This window comes from Gracilinanus agilis, chromosome 5 (genome assembly GCF_016433145.1).
Source record: "Gracilinanus agilis isolate LMUSP501 chromosome 5, AgileGrace, whole genome shotgun sequence".
In the NCBI taxonomy this organism is placed as follows: Eukaryota; Metazoa; Chordata; class Mammalia; order Didelphimorphia; family Didelphidae; genus Gracilinanus; species Gracilinanus agilis.
Window position 1 is genome coordinate 254,016,242 of NC_058134.1, and position 16,372 is coordinate 254,032,613.

Below are 16,372 nucleotides of genomic sequence, written 5' to 3' on the forward strand. Positions count from 1 at the left end.
TTAATTAGAAGAATTATAATAACTTTTTAAAAAATCTTAAATCATGATTGGTTTTTAAAACATGGAAGAAAGAAGACTGGCATTAGAGTCAGTGGACTTAGACTCAAATCTTTGACATTTACTACCTGTACAAATTAGGGCCAATTATTTCTTCTCCCTGATCCTTGTTCTCATAAGGCAGGCAGGAATCACAGTAGATAGAGTGCTAAAAGTTGAGTCAGTAATACGAGTTCAAATTCTGCCTCACATGTTTTCAAACTGTATGACCCATGACAAGTCACTTGACCTCTATTTGTCTCAAACTTTTCATCTGTAAAATGATGATAATGAAAGCACCTACTTCCTAGGGTTGTCAGGATAAAATAAAATGACATTTATAAACTCTTCACAAACCTTAAATTACTATAGAAATCTAGTTAGTAGTAGTAGTAGTAGTAGTAGTAGTAGTAGTAGTAGTAGTAGTAGTAGTAGTAGTAGTAGTAGTAGTAATGGTAAAAAGAGAATTGGACTAGAAAGGACCTCTAATTCCTTTTAAAAACTAATTGATGACCATAGGACCATGTCATCTAATTATTGAATTTAAAATTTTTTAGAATAAAAACATTAGCAGAGATAAGGAAAGACAAAAATAAACCATGTACAACTATCCTCAACCAAAATTTAATACAAAAATATGGATAGACATGACTCTACTCATTTAAAATAAAAATGTAATATAGGAATGCTTAAGGGGGATAGCTAGATGACTCAGTGATTTGAGAGTCAAGTTTAGAGATGGGAGGTTCTGAGTTCAAATATGGCTTCAGATACCTCCTAGCTGTGTGAATCTGGGAAAGTCACTTAACCTCAACTGCCCCCTAATCTCTCTACTGCCTTGGAATCAATACACAGTATTGATTCTGAGGAATGAGATAAGAAAGAGTTTTTAAAAATAAAAAGCACAACAGTGCTTTAAAATAAACTTGGTTTTCTCAATAGCAAATGTTAAGCATTTAATTAACACTGAGACAAACATTAATTTCTTAGCTCTTTCTGACTAAAAGAATAGACAGGCAAGGTTCTGTGGATCATGGATGTCACAGTTGGCATCAACTAAATGGTATCATTTCAGCCTTGCTTTTTGTTACCACAATTAAGACCCATGTTGAAAAGGAAATATGTTATCTAAAACTGGCAACTCATAAAACCCTTAACACCTTAGCCTGAATTATTTATCAGCAAGGCACTACGGGAATGCAATGCCAGTTGGATAAGTTTAATGAGGAGAGAGGTTAGGAAAAGGTCCGGAGGATTAGGTGCTACTCAGAAGGGCACCTGTACAGTACCTAGAAGGACAAAGGAACACCAAGAGGACATTCGGTGTCCCAAGACTAGAACCCTGAGATAGGGGAATAATTTGATAAAAATGAGGCACCGCTGAAAAACTATTTTACATTTTTTACACTTTAGCCAAGAGCTTACCCTAAGGGTGTATGCCATTATACATGGAAGTGACAGGCAACCCAAATTTATTCTCAGTGGTCAGATATGCTTAATTCACACACATGAATTAAAATTATTCACACATATTTTATTTATATTTGTAAACAACCTGTATTCATAGAGACTATATATGAGGAAGTGCCAGGTAATTGTATTAGAAAAAATATAACCACCTAATGCAAGAACAGAAATGAAAGTTCAGTCTCTACCTTGGATTACTTACAAGTTTTTACTGCTGGTACATGATATATAGAGCTCAGTCTGTCTCCGCTGATTGTAGATACAAAGAAATTATATTCTGTGCCTGGGGTCAGATTTTCAATTGTAATTTTGTTGTTGGTCTTTAAAGGCACCGTTATGTTGGGACCTCGATTCGTTACAATATGTACGCCATCAAACACACCAATGTCAGGCATTTGAACGAATAAAATCACAGAGGTACTATGAAATTCATACGGGATAATAATCTGAACTGGTTTGGGTTCTGAAAAATAAACAAAAAGCAAAGTATGTTTTCAGTGAGTTTTTCCACTTACAAAAGCACAGTTGTTCAGTAGAGATAGTCCAAGAATTTTTTTTTTAATGATGAATATCCATGAAAAAAGTTAGCAACTTTTTGAAGTTCTATCCAAATGGAGGAGGGAAGGGATTGTTTTTTTTCTATTTGGCTACAGAGGACAGGATCAGGAAAAATGGGAGAACTCATAAAGAGGCAAAGTTAAGCCTATTACCAGGAAAAACTCCCCATCATCCAAATCTATCCCAAAGTTGGTGGGCTGCCTTGAAAGGCTGTAGGTTTCCTTTCTGTCTATGGTTTTCATTCAAGCAGAATCTGGTAACCACTTATTGGATGTGTTGTTCTGAAAATTACTTCATGAATAGTTCAGACCAGATTGCTGCTGAATTTTCTTCAAATTCTCTGAGTCTATGAGCATTTAATTAATCCAAACAGCATTTCTCTGAGATACATATTTACATATATATATTTATATATGTAGCTGATGGCAATTTCCATTTTCCCCCCAAATCCCAGTAATTTAAAAAGCATCTAAAAGATAATTTTTCTTTAAAAAGAATATACATTTATAAAATCCCAGATCCTTTATCTCAAGCTGGTATGACTAATACTAAGATTATTCAAGAAATTATTACATATTAATAATAATTAATTGAATTAAGGTTTGTTTCTTAAACATTCTATTTTTTATGAGAAGCAATGTGACATATTGAAATGATAGTTGGTTTAGAACTCAGGAAGAAATGCCTCTGATATATACTGCTGTGTGATCATAAGCAAGTAATTTCCCAATTGTTTAGGATATCCTCTGAGACTGTAAGTTGAAGAGAAGGTGACAATTCTCAGTGGTAGAAAAAGTTCTCTATATGAATGAAATGACAGATCCATTTCCTAACTCTCTCTGTATTTTATACGATAGCCTGCACTTCTATCTTTCTTTGTTTCTTTCCTTGTTTCTTTGTTTCTTCCTTCCTTCCTTTGTTTCTTTCTTTTTCTTTCTTTCTTTCCTTTCTTCCTTTGTTTTTTTCTTTCTTCCTTTGTTTCCTTTCTTCCCTTCCTTTCTCCCTCTATTCTTCCTTTCATCCTTTCTTAATCCTTTCTGTCTAAGGACCTCCCTTTATTTCTTTCTTGCTTTCTTTTTGACAGGAATCCTTCCTTTTCTTTATTTCCTTTATTGCTTCCTTCCTTCCTTCTTTCTCTCTCCTTTATGACAGGAATTATGGTTTCAGTGGTACCAAGAACTCCAATTGAGAAAATTGTATGGCAACTATTCTTTATTCCAGGTAACCAAAAATGCCTTGGGAGCTGAGAAGTTAAGTGGTATTTTTTGCTCAGTCATATAGACAGTATGTCTCAAAGGAGAGACTTGAACCTGTCTTCTAATTCTTAAGGCATCTCTCTATTTACTATTCTATGCTGTCTACATCATTTCCTTACCCAGAACTATGGTTGTATAAGCTCCCAGAAGGACAGTTCATTTTTTTCTTAGTATCTCCAATATTTAGCACAGTCCTTGCCATATATCATGGCTTTATTAAATAATTATAGATTGATTGTACATTTCTTGCTCCTTAACAGATCTATAGAGTAGTTTAATTTTCTATTAATTTTTTAATTTTCTATTATATTTTCATGGTAGTCTTTAAATACAGCATTTAAATACTTTAAATATATTATTACTCCTTTTAACATTCTATTTGAGCATGGTTTTGATAATAACCAAGAAAAGGTCTAAAACAGGCTTTCTCTCAAACAGATAAAACATGAAATTCATCATTTACAAAACGCATTTTACCTTTACAGAATTGGACAGACTGTCCCTTTTAGCCATTAAATTCATTTGATATAATGGCACATGTTCTACTTTCTAAAGGATTATTAATGTACTTCTGTAAATTCAGATGAAGCCAGTCTGCCCAATGAGATTTACACACATGCCAACACTGGCCTATTATTAGTATTCTAGCACAAAATATCATTGGCATAGTCTCATATATCTTCTAAATTTCTCCAACTGTAATTTCTATCCATCTACTTATTCTTCTTCTGTTCTCAATAGATATAAAGATTAATTTACAGTCCTGCCTATAACAATAAGCATGGCAGAAGACCATGTTATAAAGTAACTTTTAGCAAGGGTCTTATAGTAGCTTAGTCATACTCAAGAAATTAATCTTTCATCCTGAAAGGAAGCTACACACCAACTCTCCTATTCATCTCCAATTCCACTCCCAGTTGGAAGATCAAAGCTATGGCCAATTCCTTCACTTAAGAAGGACTCTAAGCTGTCCAGACTGGCAGTCATGCCAACTTTATGTCTTATTACTGCCTCACCATTTCCCTTCAACTCCATTAAACCCTTAGTCCAGTGGTTCTCAAACTTTTTTGGCCTACCGCCCCCTTTCCAGAAAAAATATTACTTAGCCCCCTGGAAATCAATTTTTTTTAAATTTTAATAGCAATTAATAAGAAAGATAAATGTGCCTGTGGCCATCACTGCCTCCCTGGATCACTGCAGCACCCACCAGAGGGCGATAGCACCCACTTTGGGAATCACTGCCTTAGTATTTGGAAGTATGAGTAGACTTTGAGGTCAATAGGCATAGTTCTGACTAGAGACTATAGTTTGCAACTTGCCAAGTACCTTGATGCCTCAGAATAGGTTACATAGGGGAAAGGAGTGAATATATATGTGTATTATATTTATTTTCACATGCCTCACATATTTTTTGTCACTCCTCATTGACAAACTATTACAGAGTATAAAGACGGAGAGGGAGAGAGAAACTTAGGGACAAAATAGGCACAAAATCTCAGAGGAGAGGCTATAGAAATCTACTAAGACCTAACCTAGAAGCAATCAGAGTGTTGATTCCAAAGACTTCATTCACTTACTGGTTCTGCTACTTGGACATCCCTGCTATTTGGAGATCCCCTTGGATCTCATTTATTTCATCTCAAAAATGCTTGGATTATGTGCTCCCTAAAGTTGTTTTTTATCTTTAAAACTATGATTTATCATGCCATAATACCCTGAGAACAGAATTCTCTCTCTCCACAATATATTCAATTGGCCTTCAAGTCTCCATTTAAAAGCTTCCAATGCAGGGGATTGACTTCAGTGTCTCAGGATGGGTAGAAATGATGGGCTAGTAAATAGTTTAATGATATTATTAATGTGTTTCTATATTTAGGTTACTATGAGAACTAGAGTATTTTGAGAAACAATAAGTGTACAAGATGAAACTTGCGGATATAAAGAGCAGAGACTTTTTTTTTTATCAGAAACAGAAGTGAAATGTGGTCAGTCGTATAGAATTTTCTGCTCAATGTTATTGGGGCATTGCTTGTCGCATACACTCTGGCTCTGTGGAGATTAACTTTTGTGTTGACTCCTTGATAGGGAACACGTGTTTCTCTTTGGCTACTGGGCATCTTCAAAGAAAGTCCCTTATGGAGTAATTTACCTTCTTGGGAAGGTTGTAGAGTTTTAAAATGCCTCACATCCTTCTCTCTAGCCACATAACATACTACGAACACAGAACCAGCTCTCCCTTATGCCCCCAGGAAGTAAAGGAGTAGATAGCTCTTTCCCTACTCCAGCAATAATGATAGCTTCAACTTAAGCATAGGGTCATATATTAAGAGTTGGAAGGGGCCGTAGAGGCCATTTAACACAACTTCCTCATTTTACAGATGAGAAAGGAAAGACTAGATATGTTAAGTGACTTTCCCAAGCTCAAAGTGCTAGTGCATAATGGATGTGAGATTTGAACTCAGCTCTCCCTCATTCCCAGTCTAGCATTCTATCCATTATATTACACTGATGGTATTGAGAACATGTTTTTGCCTAGGTGAGCCTAAGTTTGGACCTCAAGTCAAAAAGGTTGCTTCTTTTTTTTATGGTTCTTTCCCCAAGTCCAGGTCATCCAACTGTGATCTTGAGAAACAGATATTCATATATTTGGCAACTACTTCTTGAATTTAAGAGTTCATGGATTTCTAAGTCAAAGCTTAAGAACCAATGGAAATTGATGTCTGTAATTTCATACTTCTCAGAGGGTGAGAACATCAAAACCAAGAGGATGTTATTCCTACCAAAGAAAGCCCAAGTGACTCCTAGCTGGTTATTTGTTTATTTATTTAGTACTGATCTGAGATGATTATAAAATATCTACTTAATAGTCCAACAGATTGTCTTAATCTCCCAAAGGAGAAAAAATTGGTATGATGTGTTGTTATTTCATGTTTTAAACATTTCTTAATACATTCTTTTGAGTCTTTTGGGCTTAATTATTTTGTTTTTGGTAGAAAAAAAAGCTACTCTACTTTATAAATAATTAGTATCTTTCTTTGATGGGCCCCTGCTAGATTCTAATCATAAAACCATATCTAAGCTTTATTCTTCAGATTTTTTTCCCCAGAACTCTGGAATGGAGGAGAATAATGAACCAGAAAGATAACAAAAGCCTGACTTTACTTTTCTATTTGCTAGGTCAACTCCACAATGAATCTAAGTTCTCTGTGAGTTCAGAATTCCAAATCATACAAGTATACCAGAAAAAAAATAAATTAAAAAATAATTCCAGGGGGCAACTGGGTAGCTCAGTGGAGTAAGAGTCAGGCCTAGAGACAGGAGGTCCTAGGTTCAAACCCGGCCTCAGCCACTTCCCAGCTGTGTGACCCTGGGCAAGTCACTTGACCCCCATTGCCCACCCTTACCAATCTTCCACCTATGAGACAATACACCGAAGTACAAGGGTTTAAAAAAATAATTCCAGAAATATACTAAGTATCTTATTTGCGATGCAAAACCACCTACACTTTTCAATGTTTAATAATTACCTGCAAATTAGCAAATATCTGATTACAATTTATAAACTGGTATCTTACTTAAAGTTTTTTGAATAGTTATGAGTTCACTCTTATTTCCATTCTTCACCGTTGCCACTCCTATGTCATATGTCATTCCAGGAGTTAATAGATCAATCTTGAATTTGTTAGTGTTATTTACTAAATGCTTAATGACTTCACTTGCATCTGATATAGATTTTGCTTGAATGTAGAATTCGCAACTATCATGTGGAGGTTCCCACTGAAGAATTATACTGTCCTCTCCCACATCATCAGGTTTGGCAGAAACATTTTGAGGTGGACTGATGCCTATAGACAAACAAAAATAAATAAACCGATGAGTAGATAAACATAAATGAATTGATGGATGAATAAATAAAATTAATGGAGGAATTAATTGATGAATAATAAAAGGATAAATTGATTTATGGATAGAAAATGAGTGAATAGATGAATGGATAAATGGATAGATGAATGAATGAATGTACAAATCTGAGTGTTTTACTGTATATTAGACAGTTTTTATTATAGTCAATTTTGCATCTTAATCTAGTTTTTGTTTTGAGAAATTTAGCAAAAAAATAATTGCTATTCCTTGAAAGTACTCTACATAGTTAATATCTATAGAATGCATATATGTAACATATGTATATGTGAATATATAGCCATATCTTTTCCCTTCTTTTCTCTCACCCTTCCTCTTCCTTTTTACTGTCCTTTCTTTTCTTTCTTTTTTCTTTCCTTTCTTTCCCCTTCTTTTATATTTTCTTTGTTCTTTCCTCCTTTTCTTCTTTCCTTAACACATTCCTTCCTTTTCAGTGGGGGGTAGGGATATGGGAAAGAAGACAAATATTTAATTATTGATAAAATAATAAAAAAAATAAAAGGTGTATCAAAACTGTCTGCACATACATTGGTATCTCCTCCCTCCCACAACTATACTAGTTAGTTGCAAGGGTACCTAATAGCTGCAAACATGCACCATGCATGCTTGTCTACACAAACACACAAACATCAAACACAAAGAAAATATTTCCATAAATGTAAATTTCTTGAAGTTATGGGCTGTTTGGGATTCTGTATTTGTTTCCCTTGCTCTTAGTATATGGTATGACACATAATAGGCACTCAAGAAATGCTTGTTCTTAATCTCTATGGACCTCAGCTTCCTTAATTTTAAAATGATGTCAAAGATGTCTTCTAGATTCCCTAGTTAGGTCATTAATTGATCAGTGTACCTAACAACTAGACATTCCCACCATTTAACAGCTATCTCTTGAGACTGTTCATTTTGGGGTCCCCAAATCAGTGGGAAGTATATTATCCAATGGGAGATGGTTCTTCTGATGGTGTGCTTCTCAGATAAGAAGAATCCTACCCCCATGAGAACGTCTCTGGACATTCTAACATATACTTATTCATACATACATACAAACGTGCTCAAAAATAATAAAATTACTGGATTCACAGTCAATATAAATATACAGTACTGGGACAGTAGATAGTGTTCCATATTTTCAATAGTACTCACATAAAACTCATTTTAAAACATTCCAAAAAATTGCATTTGTATTCTGCCCACTGAACAAACATGGAGTCTCTTCTGAATGCACTCTCCATTCTAGGGTAAGAACTAGTAGATTTCTGAGTACAGATCCTAGAATGAGACTGCCATCTAATGTTAAACTAGCCTAATTACGTGAGAAAACAATCAACCCAATAAAACTAGCTACACAAAGACCCAAAAACGTTACCAATCCCAATCTAATAGGGACTCCCAACAATCTGAAGTGACAAAAATAATGACATGCCTACCCATTAAGATTTTCTGACTTTTACACATCAAGGCCAAGGGTCTTATAGGAATGATGACAAAAATAAATTGGACTTAGAATATTGGAACAATTTAGGTAAATATACTTCAATTTTGAATTTAGTTACAACCAAGAATTGAAATTCTGATTCAATTTGCAAGAAAAAAAATTTCCAGTTGTATCTTCTTAGTTGAAAAATGACAAAAATTTGGCCAAAATTACATTTTAAATTTATATTCTTAAATATCAGTCCAGGACATATTTTTCCTACCTGTTATGGTTAATATTGGTTTCTCGAGACAGCTTAAAGATCCTTTTTCTGCAACACTGAAAAGATAGATCTGGTACTGATGATAAGGTTTGAGGTTTCCTATTATTGTTGTGGTGTTGACTTTTTCCACTGACAATGCTTCTGATTTATTGGCTTTAGTATCCAAAATGGTCACAAAGTAATGATGGAAAGAGGTGCTCAACACATCATCTGGTGGATCCCAATGCAAAAATATCTCCACTGGTGTTACACGTGTCACTATCAAGTTTTTGGCTTGTAACGGACCTAGTAAAAGAAAGGAAACACAATTTTTTTTAATTCTGCCTAATAAATAGATATGTTTTACTGAAATTGATTGAATTTCATTTAAATTTGACAAACAAAAATCTTAGTAAGGACTCCTTTAGATTAATAATGCAGTATATTTTCAATTGAGATATAGTTATGCATACAGTTATTTCTAGACTCTCCTAATTTGACATCAATTAGCATATCCTGACTTCCACTTTTTTTATACTTCAACTTTTTTATACATTTAAGTTTTCCTATTAGAACAATGACTAAAGCTAAAACAATTTTTCTTAACTCTAATATGTTGGATAAAAGTATTGATATTTAATTTTAAAGTTCAAAATAATCTATATATTTTTTCTATACATTCCACTTTTCCTCTTCTCATGGTTAGCCATCTTTTTGCTTCTTACAATTTTATCTTGTCTTTGCTTCTAAAATATTGTCCAGTTCTCTTTGAACACAACTTCTTTTCTTTTTGGAGTAAACTTCCTACTTCATAAATGTGATTGCATCCCATGACTCTGTTCTTCTCTATCTGCTCTATCTCCCTTGAAGATGTCATAATCTCTCATGGCTTTGTCTATCTTTTCTGTTAGATGAATCTAAAATTTGCAAGACTGGAATGAGAAAGAAGTTTGTGGAATTGTAGCTAAGTCCAGAAAAGAAAGGATGGCTTTTGGGGCTCTTTCCGAATTGGAGGCTCCAATAAGAACTTACCAATGGCAGAAGGAAAGTATATTATGTTGTGTTGTGTTTTATTGTATTGCATTATATAGTGTTGTATTTTGTTGTGTCGTATTGTATATTAAAAAGGGCATTGGTTGACAAAAAATGCTGGATGCAAGATTTAGGAAGATCTGAATTCATATTCCACCTCAGATACTAACAAATCTCTTAACCACTCAGCTTCGGTTTCCTTATGTTTAAAAAGAGGATATTAATAGCACCTACTTCACAAGGCTTTCATGAGGATAAAATGATATAGGCAAAGTGCTTTGGAAAACCTCAAGGCACTATATCAATGTTAGTTGTTATTATTGTCATTTACTAACATCTTTTTCTTTGTTATCCCTTATTCAATTGTTCTCTCCTTTCTATCAACCATTTTTGCAATAGCTTGTAGTAGAAAGAGTACTGGATTTAACATCAGCTTTCTGGGTCTGTATCCCATTTATGCCACTTACTACTTCTGTAACCAGGGACAAATCACTTAATGTCTGAGGGTCTTAGTTTACCTCTCTGTAAAATGAGCCAAGAAGGGGGAGGGGATGATTCCATGATCTCAAAAGTCCTTTCTAGCTCTAAAGCTGTGATCCTTAGTCTCTTCCACTCCTACCCCCATTATTAAACAATCTCCTCTGAAAATTCTAAGCCACTTAAAGTCTATGCCACAAGTCTCAAATCAGAGCCCTACAGACCTCTTTTACAGCTCATAGTTTTATGATGCAGTAACCCTTTATTCAGATAAGCAGGTAATCAGATTAAGAAGTCTTTTTGAAGAAAAATAAAGATATTTATGCCAATATTACAAAATGTTCAGTGTTAAAACAAATATGAAAATGGAATTTGTTACCATTCATTCATTCAATCAATCAAAAGGCATTTATTATGTACTAGCTACTGGCAACATATAATAATTTTATGAATCTTATATTTATGTCCTTAAACTTTAGCTAAATTATAAATGCAATTAAAGAAGAAATTTTTTGGGTACCGAGTACCTAACTCAATGCCATACACATAGGAAGCATTCAAGAAATACTTGTTAATGTTGTTGATGACCTCTTAGACATTCACAGAATAACATTCCCAAATTCCTTGTAACTTACGTGTCTCTACTATCAGAACTGGGCTTAAGGCAATCTGGGCTTCCCATTGGTTCTTTGCTAAGAGTAAAAACCTATAAAGATGTCCAGGAGACAGCTGCATAATTGTTTTTTCAGTTGCATTTAAAGTCAAAGTCTCAAAATACTGTCCATTAGAATTTTCCAAATAATATTTAATGACCAGCTTATAGCCAAATTTCATCCATTTTTTCAAACTCCTCCAACCAAGGACAACTTGGGTTGTTCCAACGTCTTTCACGAAAAAGACAAAATTCTCTGGTAGTGAAGGTACTGGAAGAAACAGTTTTAGAAAACATCATTTCATTAAGCTTTTAGCAATCGCAAATGATAACATTTTTAAAAATTGAGAAGCCATGTATATAGAAGAATGTGAATGAAAATAATTACATTCATATTCACAAATATATGGCAAAGAGACATAGCAGAAAAAGCCTGTAAAGAAGTAATTGGATCCAGTAGCATTTTGCTGTAGAATGTAGCAATCGGTTTCATTCTTTGGTAGCAATGGAAAAGAAAAGATTTCATCTTTCTTAAGGCTATAATAAGATCCATCTGTCCACAAGGGGTGACCTTCTTTCTGTAATAAAAGGTACAGATTAATTAAAGCAATTTAAATGTAAATTGGGTATTGTGTTTTCACTTAGGACATGTTCTAAAACTTGTATTTGAAATCTCATTCAATCCTCCAGCATATTTCCCCTCCCTGATCTTTTACCTCCCACACACATACCTGCACTCTCAGGCATAAAATAATTCCTAAGAGCTCTGGAATATTATTCTTTTAGGGCAACCAAATCATTATGAATTTATGTAACCAATTTACTCACAACAAAAAGTTACCAGATTCCATCTGGTGGATTTTATCATAGACAGTTCCTGTGTCTACACAATCTCTTGTAGTTCTCATGATCCTCATGAAGATAGTAAGATATACTGGAATGAACAATGATTCTGGATTCAGGGATCTGGGTTCAAATCCTACTCTGACTTTGTGTGTGTGTGTGTGTGTGTGTGTGTGTGTGTGTGTGTGTGTGTGTTTTGGGGCAANTGTGTGTGTGTGTGTGTGTGTGTGTGTGTGTGTGTGTGTGTGTGTGTGTGTGTGTGATTTGGGGCAAGTAATTTAACCTCTCTGGGTCTCAGTCTAATCTACAAATTGTGGAGGTTGGATTACATGACTTCTAATGGATTACATGACTTCTAATGTTTTCTCTAGATCTTTGATGCTCCCTCTCTAAAGATTTTATCTTTTTAACACGTTACCTTCTGCCTTTATAAACAATACTAAGTGTCAGTTCCAAGGAAGAAGAGTAATAAAGATAATAAAGAGTAATAAGGGCTGTGAAATTGGAATTAAATTATTTGAATGGGGTCACACAACTAGGAAGTATCCGAAGTCAAATTTGAATCCAGGACTTCCTGATCTAGCTCTCAACACCCTGAGCTGCCTAGGTTCTCCCTCTCCAAGGACTTTTTACATTTGTGCCTAGAATGTCACAGATTGGAAGCTAAAATGGCTCTTTGGAGCCTCTGGTACTAAAGTATCAAATTTAAAGTTTATAGACTGACAAGTGACCAGAAAAACATCTGAAACATTAAAATGCAATTGGCAAATGTTTAACAGGATAAATAAAAATATAACAGAAAGTTTCTTGCTAAATTGGGAAATAAATTTTATAACAAAATCCTCTGACAAAGGTGTAATTTCTCAAATTTATAAGAAGCTAAGTCAATTGTACAAAAAATCAAGCCATTCTCCAATTGACAAATGGTCAAGGGACATGAATAGGCAGTTTTCAGTTAAAGAAATCAAACTATCAATAAACACATGAGAAAGTGTTCTAAATCTCTAATAATTAGAGAAATGCAAATCAAAGCAACTCTGAGGTACCACCTCACACCTAGCAGACTGATCAACATGACAGCAAAGGAAAATAATAAATGTTGGAGGGGTTGTGGCAAAATTGGGACACTAAAGCATTGCTGGAGGAGTTGTGATTTGATCCAACCATTCTGGAAGGCAATTTGGAACTATGCCTAAAGGGCTTTAAAAGACTGCCTGCCCTTTGATCCAGCAATACCACTGCTGGGTTTGTACCCCAAAGAGATAACAGGGGAAAATGCATGTACAAAACTATTCATAGCCATGCTCTTTGTAGTGGCAAAAATTCATTTGGAGAATGGCTGAATAAATTGTGGTATCTGATGGTGATGGACTATTATTGTGCTGATAGGAATAATGAACTGGAGGAATTCCATGTGAACTAGAAAGACCTCTAAGAATTGATGCGGAGTGAAAGGAGCAAAACCAGAAGAACATTGTACACAGAGACATACACTATGGCATAATCGAATGTAATGGACTACTCTACTGGCAGAAATGCAATGACCCAGGACAATTCTGAGGGACTTATGAGAAAGATGCTATCCACATCCAGAGGAAGAACTGTGGGAGCAGAAACACAGAAGAAAAACATATGATTGATCACATGGTTCAATGGGGATGTGATTTGGGATGTTGGCTTTGAATGATTATTGAAAATATTAATAATTTGGAAAAAGGTTTTGATCAATGATACATGTAAAACCCAGTGGAATTGCTTGTTGGCTCCTGGAGGGGGAAGATAGAATGAGATGGAGAAAGAACATGAATCATGGAACCATGGAAAAATATTCTAAATTAATTAATCAATAAAAAATTTAAGAATAAAAAATGAAAGTTTGTTGCTGTTCAGTCATTTTTCTGTGGTGTCTGATTCTCTTCACACAGCTAGTAAGTGTCTTGGGCCACATTTAAACACAGGAAGATGAGTCTTCCTGACTCCAGACCTTTTACTCTCTCAACTGTACCACTTAAATATCCCTTTAATAAAATATATATTTTTTATTTAATACAATATGTAATATAATAGCCTCTTTAATTGAGCTATCTCTAATCTACCACTCCCACCTCATCTTACTGAAAGGTTCTGAGGTCCAAAAGTGCTAAGCAATTTCTCAAAGATCTTGTAGATACTAAACCCTTTGAATGCAAATTCACTTAACAATTATGCTGCCCCTTTTTTGCCCTTAAGGCACACTTAAATGATATTAAGCCAGGAAGTTAGGTGGATCAGTAAATAGAGGACCAGTCTTGGAGTCAGGAAGACCTGAGTTCAAATCATCCCAGACACTTCCTAGCTAGGTGTCCCTAAGCAAGTAAATTGACTCTGTCTCAGTTTTCTCATCTGTAAAATGGATAAGGAAATAGCAAACCACTCCAGTATCTTTGCCAAGAAAACTCCAACTTGTCACAAAAAGTCAGACACAACTGAACCTCAAAAATAATATTAAAACTTCATCTTCTACTATTGTGCTATAAGGAATGAGGTACAGGATGATTTCAGAAATAGCTAGAAAAGTCTACATGACTGATGCAGAGGGAAATAAGCAGAACCAAGAGAACATTGTACATAGTAACTGAAATACTGTGGGTTGATCAAATGTGATAGACTTTGCTAGTAATAGCAATATCCAATCATCCAAGACAATTCTGAGGGACTTATGAAAAAGAATGCTATTCACCTCCAGAGGAAGAAATGTTGGAATAGGAGCACAGGTGAAAATATATGATTTATCTATCACCTGTTTATTTGGGTATATGTTTAGGGGTTTTGGTTTTATAAGATTATTCACTTACAAAAATGAATAATAAGGAAATATATTTTACATGATAATACATGTATAAACCAGATTGAATTGCTTGCCAGCTCTGGGAAGAGGGAGGGAAAGAAGGAGGGAGGCAATTAGGATCATATAACTTTAGAAAATATATGTGGAAATTTTTTAAAATAAAAAATTAATTTAATTTTAATTTTTTTCAGAACCCTCATATTCTCTTACCACTTAAGGGTACCAAAATTATTTCCTATAATCAGAGTGAGTGCTTCTATTATAACTATCAGTTCTGGAAATGGAAACACCTAGATAGTATGGTGGAGAGAATGCAGTTTCTCGTGTCAAGAAGATCTAAATTTAAATCCTACCTCAGCCACTTGCTAACTGTGTGACACTGAGCAAATTCTTTAATGTCTGTCTACCTTCGCTTCCTCATCTAAAATGGAAAAAAAATAGCACCTAATCCCAGAGTAGTTGTGAGGATCAAATAATACAATTAAAGCACTTTGCATACTTGAACACACTCTATAAATCATGTGATTGTTGTCATATTATTATTGGCTTCCTTTTGCTCAAGTCTTCCCAACTCTAAGACCAGCCGTTCTATTTCTCTATGCCCTGATGTCACTCGTAATAGACACTAACTATGTAACATATTGCCCATGAACACACATAATGCATGTACTGACCTTGATATCATTAAGACCAGTCCAAGTGATTATTTGATTGGTTTTCCTGAGATAAGAATATATAAATTTCTTTTCCTCTTCATTTTTTATATCAACAAGATGTGCTGAGTACAATGGCATATTACAGACTTTCTGGGCCACGTTCCATGGCTGGCTATCTTTGCTAATTCGGTAGCAGTTCTTTTTGAATGCAACCCATTCTGGTGAGCAGGCCCCTGGATGTAAAGAAAAGTAGTAAATGGGTAAAATTGCCAGAAAAGGAACAGTTCCAGATCTCTTCCCATGAAGTAAATAGTCATGAGAATCTGTGAGAAACAAAAGCGTAAGTTATTATTGTTTATTTTCCATTGTTCATATGCAAATAGAATCATTAAAATTGATTTTGGACAGGTATTCAAGACTTTACCAAATTCAAGTAATTTATGGTTTTGCAAAAGGATGAGTGATGTTCTGAATGGAGTTTCATTTACAAATTTCCCACATTGTTGCCTTCAAGATCTTGATATTTTTCTCTTTACCAACTTCTTTGGTAGTTCAAAAGCAGCTTTAAATATTTGTACATAGTCCTTTCATTTCTCTCCCGATGGAACCCATGTTTTCCCCAGATTGGATAACTGAGCTGTATTTAGCTTGTCCTGAACCAGGTCTCCATGCCATCTCTTCAACATCTCTGTGTATACTCTACTTTTTTGCCTTGCCTCTCCATCTCCCCTTCTCTATCATCTCCTGCCATTAGAATGTAAGTCTTTTGGGGCAGCCAGGTGGCTCAGTGGATAGAATGTCAGATCTGGAGAAAAGAGGTTCTGAGTTCAAATATGGCCTCAGATACTTCATAGCTGTGTGTATCTGGTCAAGTCACTTAATCTCAGTTGCTGAGTCCTTACTTGCTCTTCTGCCTTGGAACCAATATTTAGCATTGATTCTAAAACAGAAGTTTTAGAGTATAAGCC

At 34.8% G+C, this 16,372-nt stretch overlaps 1 protein-coding gene across 1 annotated transcript in view; it reads right to left on the reverse strand.

Moving 5' to 3' along the window:
• The window catches only part of PTPRQ (protein tyrosine phosphatase receptor type Q), a 354,830-nt gene that overhangs the window by 318,768 nt on the left and 19,690 nt on the right, over positions 1-16,372 (reverse strand). Inside the window, exons 7-12 of the mRNA XM_044679179.1 lie at positions 15,423-15,637; positions 11,467-11,656; positions 11,062-11,349; positions 8,939-9,223; positions 6,893-7,162; positions 1,706-1,966 (exon numbers count right to left, since the gene is read on the reverse strand). Coding sequence (XP_044535114.1) covers positions 1,706-1,966; positions 6,893-7,162; positions 8,939-9,223; positions 11,062-11,349; positions 11,467-11,656; positions 15,423-15,637 — 1,509 coding nt within the window. The remainder of the gene's footprint in view (positions 1-1,705; positions 1,967-6,892; positions 7,163-8,938; positions 9,224-11,061; positions 11,350-11,466; positions 11,657-15,422; positions 15,638-16,372) is intronic.